Source organism: Corvus cornix, chromosome 2 (assembly GCF_000738735.6).
Source record: "Corvus cornix cornix isolate S_Up_H32 chromosome 2, ASM73873v5, whole genome shotgun sequence".
In the NCBI taxonomy this organism is placed as follows: Eukaryota; Metazoa; Chordata; class Aves; order Passeriformes; family Corvidae; genus Corvus; species Corvus cornix.
The window spans coordinates 108614356-108624193 of record NC_046333.1 but is presented as its reverse complement, the minus strand read 5'-3'; the positions used below and the strand labels follow the sequence as shown (position 1 = coordinate 108624193).

Below are 9838 nucleotides of genomic sequence, written 5' to 3'. Positions count from 1 at the left end.
GGTAGCCAAAGGTGTGAGGCAAGTGTTAATATGATCACTGTATCTGCTAACATGGGAGCATCGAGTAGGAGTCTGGTACATGTATTACTTCTGTTTTTCAAATGGCTGCAGCTGCTGGTGAAATACAGCGTGCCATTCTAGTATTTCAAACAAAATTAGAGGGTCAGAGAAGAACTGGAACATTTATTAAATTATTGGGAACTATGTATTTAATGAAATACTCAAAGACTTTGATTTAGTTAGCTTAATGAGGAAAAGCTTCAACTTATCAAAGATAACTGGTCTGTAGTTCCAATACAGTGAACAGACACATGAAAAAGTTAACTCTTTCAGTGCTGAAAAAAGGAACAAGAGTGAACGCCTAGAAATTAGACAAGTTAGATAAATGCAGCTTACTCATTACTTCCCTGGAAGTGTTTAAGGCCAGGTTGGATGGGGCTCTGAGAAATCTGGTCTAGTGAAAGGTGTCCTTGACCACTGCAAGGGCATTGAAACTAGATGATCTTTAAGGTCCCTTCCAACCTAAACCATTCCATGATTCTATGACCTTAATCTGCAACATTTTTAAAGAGAAGGGTAACCATCCACTGGAACAACTTAGTACAGGTGACATTACACTCCCCACCACCAGTAACTTTTAAATGAAATTTTGATTTTTTTGTAGAAAAGAATAAATATCTAGTTTAGGCAGCAACTTCTTCAGTAATGTTTTATGTAATATGATGTCAAAAGACAGCCTATACTTTTCTTCTTTTAATCTAGGATACATAACATTTCCAAAGTAACAATTTTAAGGTAAATCACAAGCATGCATAAAGAATGGCTGACTACAAACCCTGTGAGGCATTTAAGCATTTTCACTATTTATTTGTTTTTCTCCAAAAACTATTCTTGGCTATGCAATAGCCGTGGTGCAACGTAGGTACCACAGCAGTAGCACAAAGCTCAGCACCGGATGGAAAATCCTTCAGCAAATCAAAGTGAACACTTGGGTGTTTAGTCCGTGCTGAGCTCCCTGCTGCTGCCTGCAGCTCAGGAGCTGTGAACAGACGAGGTTGTAGCAGCAGCTCATACTGCACCCTCTCCACAGCGGTTCAAAGAAAGGCTGAGGTGGAAAAAGGGTCTGTCCCTGACTTGTGAAGTAAGACTTCTCACAGAAGAACCGCATTCACTGGGAAAATGTAGCTGTAGCAAGACTTGCACTGGATTCTGCCACTCTAAGTCAAGCTTCTAATGCCTGCCTCAAAAACACCCCCTTGCTCTGCAAAAGTTCTTGGCCTTGTTAGGAAAACTACTAGGTAATATTTTTAAGCCTGTGCTCTGATGAAGTCAAAATAAATTATTAAAATGGCCCCTCTGACTTCAGAAAATATAAAAAACCAATGAATATGATCCATTAGCAGCGGAGAAAAAGAGACTTTATTTTAAAGCCAAAGAACTAAAGTCATAGATTTTTTTAATTAGCTAGTTAGTTGTTTTCAGAATCTGCACATGTATTGAATTGTGATCTTTAATACAGAATATAAATTAAGGCTACAGTTAAAAAAAAAAAAAATCCTTAATTTCAACTCCTAAATACTTTTTTTAAGACTCTGGAAAAAAAATGGACCAACTTTCAAACATGACAAGCCCTCAGGAACTCCCATTGATCCTGAGGTGAGAAGCAGCAGAGGGGTGTTTATAAGCAGGAAGAACGTAGATTTAGGGCTTTGACAAAGCAGCCGTGTCTCATCTCGCCATGACAGTTGTTAACACCTTAATCCAAACAACCCTCCCGCTCCTTGGCCTCAGAGTCACCATGCCACTTTCTAATCCACTGCTGGGCAGCTACCTGGGGGCAGCGCTCAGCTGCTCAGCTCGTGTGGCTGTGGAAGTGGCTGAACTAACAAACCGGCGAGGAGGGGTACAAGCACATGTTCCCCCCAGCTCTGAGCATGGAGACCTCTTGGGAAGAGACAAGGTGGGCAGCTGTTAACAGTAGCACACCATGGTGCTATAGGAAGAAGCCTTTTTTTTTGGTCTTTTTGTTCAGTTTTGTTTTGTTTGAGGAGCTTAGTTGCAGACACAGCTGTGCCTGCAGAGATCAGACTTTTCACAGGACATACCTGGCACTGTGAAGACAAAAACCCAAGTCTCCAGGCTGCCAGGGGTCTAATGTAACCAAGGGAGAATACTCTTTCTTATGAATAAATCTTTAGAGACTTTGTAAAGTTCAGGTTAATGATCTGGTCATGTGAATTCAGATAGCATTTGGGGATTATTTAGGCTTGCATTGCTGCAAAATATGAAGATCTCCAAAACGTCATTTTAAAGATGAAAGCCATTTTTGAGTCCTACAATGTAAAAATGATTCAAAAAGCAGGATGATTTTTTTAAATCATCAGATTTCTCTGCAAGTATGTAAAATATTTCTGCATGGCTACTTCACTGTGTCTAATTTTAACTTGAACTGAATTTTTGCAGACAAATTGTAAACGCTTTTAATAAGAGAACCACTCTTATTAATCTGCTTGTCAATAAAAACAATTTTTAGATGCTTGAATCCACAATTCCCTAACTTTCTAACTGCTCTAAACTTCCTGAATCCTTCTGCAATTTTTGAGAACGTTGACTGTGATTGAAAATGCAGTTTTCATAACTGCACTTTCTTTCCTTGAATCAGAAAAGGGTATCAATAGCATATCAATTATATTATAATTCTGGACTGTTTAATATTCTACCTTCAGGTTTCCAATAGGAAACATAATTATCAGTACTATAATCCATGAGAAAGGAAGGTATCTATTAAGTGTATCTATGGTTCATATTGACAGCACAGTTTCCTCATTGGATGGAGGAATACATATGTTTCTGTCATTTTTTGATGAAAATTTTAAGCACTACATTTTTTTCCCCAGTGTTGCACCCAAGAGAAGTAGTGCCTCAATCCTTCCCTTCAGCTTACCCTTTGATACATCAATCAGACCCAGCTCCTCCCCTGTGCTGTTGGGGCCTTTCAAGAGGAGCAATAAACTCATGAATAGAGACAGTCGCTACCATCTCTCCCGTGCTTAATCCAACAGAAAGTATTAGAAATTCCAGAGCATCTCCTCCATTCTCAAAATAAGGGACATTGACTTGTTCTATGAAGATGGCTTGTTTGCACAATTTTTGCAAAACAGCAGTTGTTGGGGGAATAGGAGGTATACTGGATGCAGATGGATCTGTCAGGGGATATAGCTGTGAAACTCTCCTGAACTATAACAACATAATTTTCAGATCTGTAAAAATTCCAGATTTTGGCCACCTTTAACAGCAACTGAAAAAGGAACAACCTCAACATAAGAATCATGCTTCTCCCAAAGTTAAGTTCTATGCTTAAGAGCCTGGAGTAAAATCCCTGAGATGGCAGCAAGAATTTTTCAGCAAAATTACATGTTTTCCTTGATCTCATTCTTCTAAAAGGACAAAGGATTTTTCTGAAGTTTTCAAAAAGCACTTGGCTTGAAACTTGTTAACAAAAATAAAGGAAATACTACAGTAAATGAAAATAAGATTTTGTGATAGAATATACTAGGCAAATCTAATTATGGGTGTTAAAATTCTATTTAATGATGAAAGTGACAATCCACATGACAGCTCTTACAATTTTATTAAAGTCAATTATTAAAATTTCATTAAATTATTATCTATCTATGCTGGTTTACTACAAACAACTAGGGTTACAGTTTTTAAAATTTTTTTACCTAGAAGATTTATAAGTAAGATTTATCTTTTGGAAATGTCTTTGTTTCTTTTTTGTAGGTGTTACATACATACCTCTTCGGAGAAGTCAACAGCTTCATTCACACCAGTGAATTCTAGTTATTGCTAAAGAGGGAGTCTGGGACTCTGCAGACTGCATAAATCAGGAAAATGTCAAGACTTCTGATCCAAGACAATAAAATTATTATTTGATATCATTGAAAAGCCAATCGAGAAAAAGGAAATACTTCAAACCATAAATAAAAAAAAAGTATTCACTGAGGCTAGCTTTTTAAGAAGCAAATCCACCTCTTCCTACTGGACTAATCAATATGAAGCAGCTCTGTGAAACTCTAAAACTTTCTGTTGTGGAGATTAGAAATCATCATACGCTCTTGTTAGAAGTCATCATCCTTTCAGTCGATCATCAGTTACAAGTCGATCATCCTTTATCACACCATACGATTAAAGTCTTGTTCTGGAAAAGATTTTTTTTTTTTTAAGCTATCCTACTGAATAGAGATGCTATGCTGATCAGAATGTCTCTATCTTGATTTTCAATAGAAACTCTCCATGCCAAACACCTTGCAGGCAGTGGGCAGTGATGCTGAATGAGATTCCTGGAAGAATGAAATACAAGCAATCAGCTTGAATGTGTTGATCCCAGATCTTCACACTAAGGGTATAGACGTGAAGCCAATTACACAATATACAAATATATTGTATCACATCTGGGTATTACATATGCTCAGCTTCTTCTCTGTAGAGAAATCCTTTACAAATTTCATTAGCAATTAATAGAAATATAACTATGGTGACAGGTAGAATTTAGCTATCGGAAAAGGGAAAAGAAAATCCTTTTCTACAAATCATATATATATAAGGTGTTCTCTTGGGCTTATGCTACAAATGAAGGATTCCCTAAGGAGTCATTCATGTTTGGAAGCAACGCACATGTTTCTCCTGTGCTCTGCTCTCCCAAACAAATGCCTCTCACCATAAAGAGATGTGGTGCAGAGATTATACCTGAAAAGGTATCACCCACCCCTGCTCTCTGATCTCTTTATCACAATAACCAGAAGTAGGGAACTATGAGCCAGAGAATACTTTTGGTTCTAAGTAAATGAGGGAAGCCTACTGCTTGATTCAAACTTTTTCAAGGCTAGAAGATTCAGTAAAATGATGTTGGTGAGAGCAATTTTTCTGCCAGCGTTACTATTCCTGCCAAGTAAATTTGAAGGCAGCAGTAGAACCATAAGAAGCATCATCCAGAGCCCAGATCTGGTAACTTTCCAGATATGCTGCAGAGCCTTTAGTTTTTCAGGCCTTTAGGGACGGATGGGTTGAAGGATGTGACGGGCCAGGCTCATTTAGGTGACAGGTAATTATTCTCATCGGACAGCTGGTTTATGGAGTAGTTTATAATGTGTGCTCTGCATTCTGTAAAACACTTGTAAAAGTGAATAAAGGCTCAAATACAGTCATTAGTAAATGCTAATATTTTGCCTACCTATCAGAAAATACAATCAGGAATCTGTTACTCAGGGAAAGTTACTGTTTCATAAGCAAATCCAAGCATTTCTCTTTGGAATTGCTAAAAAGACCCAACACATGCTCCGTCAGGTGCAAAACCGGGAAACTCGTCCTTGTAACAGGATCTAAACGTCAGCTATGCCCTTCTTGCTTACTTTCCCTCAGTCTTCGGCTAAATTTTAATCCAGAAACTCACGACCAGCCGTAGTTTCCCTCTCTCATTGTTCTTCACAACTCTTGGGATCAGTACCAATTGCATGGGCTACAACTTTAAAGAGGGCGCGGGAAAGGAGGGAGGAGGCAAGAGGGAGGTAGCGGGGGGGGGGGGGGGCTGTTTTTCTAGTTGAGGCCGCCTGTGCTCGGCTGAGTCCCGTTTGGCGTTTAAGCCGTGCAGGTGGTGTCTGGCTCGGTCGGTGCCCGGGCCCTGCCGTGCCCCGCGGAGGCGGCGGGCGGCGCGGCTGCGGCTCCGGCTGCAGGCACGGGCGGGCGCGCATCAGCCCCGCGGCTGCGGGGCCTTTTCTGCCTCTCCCCTGCCTTGGGTACGCAGCTGCATCGCAGCTCACGAGTGACCGCTATTTTCAATTCCCAGGTTAATGAAATCAGCATCGTAAAAGCACGTACTTACCCCGCCTTTCCCCGACAAAAAATATAAAAGCAAATCCGCTGTTTCCTTTCAAAACATTGGGCATGACGGTTTACGTTATTTTCTAAAGCGGGGGGGGGGGGGGGGAGAGAAAGAATATTTTCTTGCAAATTCAGGTGTAAAGATGCTTTAAAATAAATAATACCCCATTTTCAATGAACACTTTATGAGATTGTCTAGGGGCCAATGCCTACAAATCCTCCCCTTACTATGTCCCAGGATGGAAGCTCGGATGCATGGACACAGAACAACTTTGCCGATTGCCCTGTGGGTGAGCGAAAATCCGTGCCAGCTCCGCAAATGACCCAGCACTGGTACTTGCTTCTGTAACTGTTCGCTCAGCCGCACTCCCCAGCTCCGTTCCGCACGCTGACATTTTTGGACCCGCGGACTGCGGCCCCAGACAATCTTTTAAAAACATTTGCTGATAAAATTCAGCAGGTAGTTTAGAGAAAAAAACCAAACCAAAACAAAAAACGGAATGAGGGGGAGGGAGGATGGCTAAAGGGAAAAAAAAAAAAAAAAAAAAAAAAGGAAAGCTAAGTAGTAACAGCTGAGCTGAATTTGCCGAGCCACCAGCAGCACCGGGCGGCGGGCAGGGCCGTCCCACGGCCCCCGGGCTGGGCACTAGCGGCGCCCCCGCAGCTTCTCGCTGCACCGACTATCCCCTACCGCGCACGGCGGGGACGGGTCCTTCCTTCCCCAGCAAGTTGTCGCCCCCCAAACCATTGCAGTGCACCAAGTGTGTGGGTTGGAATTTATTTCGCTCCACCGCTCTTTCGCTGTTGGCGTTGCAGGGTCAACGGGCGCTGGCGCCTGCCCCGCTGCCCCAGCGCCCGCTCTCCGGGGGCCGAGGAGGGGCAGCGCTATTCGCAGGCACAACGGCGAATTTCCCCGGCGCTCACTGTGCCGCGCCGTTCCCATTGGCCGCGCGGCCGGCAGGGAGCGACGGGAGGCGGAGAGGGAGCTGCCAGCAGCAGGCAGGCAGGCAGGCAGGCACCGGGCGAGTGCGTAGACAGGCGCACGGCAGGCAGAGGCTGCTGGGGTATTGTTATCATTGTGCTCCGGCGGAGGGCTTTGCCTGCAGGGGGAGGGGTGGAGGGAGGAGAAGAAAGAGGGAGAGAGAAAGTGCGGGGCGAGTATGCAGCAGGGCTGGGGCCGGCGAAGCGGCGGTGCTGGCGTGCCTGGGCTGAGGCGCTGAGAGGAGCCTGCCCGAGCTCGCTGGGGGGCACCGGCGGGAGGAGCGAGGCGGGCACGATCCACGCGTGGGAAGGCAGCCAGCCGAGGGGAGCCGCCGCCGCGCCGGCCTCGCAGCAGCGACTACTTCTTTCTTATCTCCCAGCCTTTTGTTCGCCCATCCTCTTCCTCCTCCTCTTCCCTGCCCACCCTCTGCACCGCGGAGGGGGCTCGGCAGAGAGACAAGCAGGCTGACCCAGAGCTGAGTTTCACCCATCCTCCGCCCCCCGCTCTCTCTCCCTCCGCTGCATCGCTGCCCATGAGCTAGAGCGGCAGCCGGCTCCGGCAGGCGGGGGCACACGCCGACCGCAGCTCCCGGCAGCTGCCGCTGCCCGACCCTCCCCGCCGCTCCCCTCGCCCCGCTCCGCGGGCTCCAGCCGCGCTCCGGAACTGCTGGGGGCCGCCCTGCCGCCGCCCCTCCTCGCCTCCATGTGCCGGGTAGCGGGAAGCGCCGCCGCGGATCCTGCCGCCGCTGGCGCTGATGCTGCTGGCGGCCCTGCAGCAGGTAAGCAGCGCCGGAGGGGAGCGGGCCGGGCTGCGGCTCTTTGTTCCCCTGCGGGCGGCGATGCCCGGGGAAGGAGGGAGAGCCGGAGGGAAGGGGGGGGGGGGGCAGTCAGGCTCCGCTTCGTGGTGGGGGTCTCGGGGAGGGGGTAGGGGAAGGCGGCAGCCGCCACTGCCCAGCTGCCGGGGTGCCCCGGGGCGGGCTCGTGGGCGCTCGCGCAGAGCCACCTGCTCGGGGCAGCCCCGCCACTGGGCTCCGCGCGGAGAGGGAGAGGGGGGAGCTCCTGCCCGGGGCTGGCTGAGAGGGAGAGGGTGGTCCCGAGACGCGAGAGGTGATGGGGACGCCGATCGCCCCTCGCTCTCGGTAGAGCAGGTGCGGCGGGACGGGGCGGGGGTGGCCGGTACCCGCGCGCCTGGCAAGGAGCACGGGAGCTCGGCCTCGCCGCGAGGGACAAACTACTGGAGTGGGCGACGGAGCGACCATTCCCCCTTCGCCCCGCGCGAGGAAGGCGGGCTGGGGTGCCAGAGAGGTGCGGGACAGGGAGCAGCCCCTGCGCCTCGGCTACCCTCGGCTCCCTCGCCCGCTAATCCCTTCCGCGGGGAAGAATTTAATCTGCCTCCGCCTGGGCGCTGGGCTTCCCCACCCCCTGCCGCTGACGGGAATTTCCACTGGGACGGGCTCGGGCCCCGAAGTGTTTAATTTATTATTATGAAAGTCCTGCTGCTGCCTCCCCCCGGTGGCCTCGCCGGGGTGCTTCGGGCGGGCGAGTGACGGGGTCCCGGGCAGGTGGTGGCGGGGTAGCGCTGGGCACCGCTAGCCGCGGTGTGCTCCCCGTGGGGTGCAGAAAGTGGAGGTCTGGGGCGAAATGGGAGTGACGGGGAGACGACAAAATGGATCCGGTTGGGGCAGCGGGGGCAGTGCCCGCGGGGCGATGGTGGGGCTCCCCTCCGGCGGCGAGGGGTGTCCGGAGCGGGCGCAGAGCCGGGGCACCCGGTGGGTTCCCCGTTCGCTTTGTGCTCGCTGAGCTCGTATCCGCCGCGGCGCCGGGGGTGGAGAGGGCGGTAAGTCCGAGGGACAGATGGCGCAGATCATCGCCTCTTAATGGTATTTACGATTGGGGCATTTCTGTCGGGCCGGGGGAGCGGGTTGAGGCGAGGCCGGCGGCGGGGCCGGGGTGCCGGGGCGGGCAGGGCGCCCTCCCGCCGCGCCCGCAGCGGCTGGCGCAGGGCAGGGGAGGCGGCGGGCGCAGCCACTGTCCATGGTGCGGCCCCGCTGCCTGCGCCGCACCGGGGGCGGGAGGAGCCGCCCGCCTCCCGTCTCCGGTTCTCCATTTCTCTGACGCTCTCATCCCCTCGCGGGGTCCCCGGGCAGTTGAGTCCTTCACGCAGTTTCTGAGGCACTCTCGGGCTGATGACTTGCACCAGGCGAGCGAGGTGCTGAAACGCTGCTCCACGGCAGCCGGGCATTTTCCCTTGAGTCCTAGGAGGACGCGAGGCAGGCTGGCTGGCGTGACACGAGAGTGTCCGGAGGAGCATGAGCGGCTGTATGTGATAGCAGACACCCTATTCAGAAACTTGTGTGTGCCACTTACCGGCTATTGTTGTGTTGGGTTGGTTTTTTCGTGTGGTTTTTCTTTTAAGTCCTTACGTGTTGTTTACTGTTTGTGCTTTCAGTTCTGTTCAGTCTTCCTATCTCAATAAATCTTTAAAGCAGAAAATCTGCAGTAAGCTTTCATTCCATCTTCTCCCCCCCCCCCCAAGGCAGGTTTGAAATTGAAGCACAGGCTATGAATTAAGGACAGGAACTAGCCGCGTTGCTTTTATATCACTCAGTGTCACTGGCATGTTACGGTTGGGGAATCCAATTTCCCCCTTGTTTGGGTATCCATTAAATCAGGTTAGGGTTGATTTTTAATAGTGTGTAACAAAATTGGAACTTGGGTATGAAATCAGATTTATAGACCTGTGTCTGTACAACACTTTCATTTTAAGAGCTCTTTTTTCCTCTCCTGTTCTTCCATCATGCATACTGCGGGAACCTTCACCAGCTGGGTGCACTGCTAACTTTTTTTCCCCTGTCATCATACCTACTACTTTTGGTTTGTTGGAGGTTATCTGTATCGGGTTCTTTTGAAATGTTGAACCTTTTCACTTAGTTTGTCCTCTCTGCAACACGGTATCTATCTTTATTTTCTAGACTTA

The 9838-nt window shown here is 48.9% G+C and overlaps 1 protein-coding gene across 2 annotated transcripts in view; it reads left to right on the top strand.

Moving 5' to 3' along the window:
- Positions 1–7013: 7013 nt before the first annotated feature.
- CDH2 (cadherin 2) overlaps positions 7014–9838 on the top strand; it is a 116787-nt gene continuing 113962 nt past the window's right edge. Inside the window, exon 1 of one of the 2 annotated variants that reach the window (XM_039549140.1) lies at positions 7014–7640. In XM_039549140.1, coding sequence (XP_039405074.1) covers positions 7617–7640 — 24 coding nt within the window. In that variant the 5' untranslated portion in view covers positions 7014–7616. Of the gene's footprint in view, positions 7641–8512; positions 8699–9838 lie in introns of those variants that run through there. The other variant, XM_039549139.1, reaches the window with a different exon arrangement.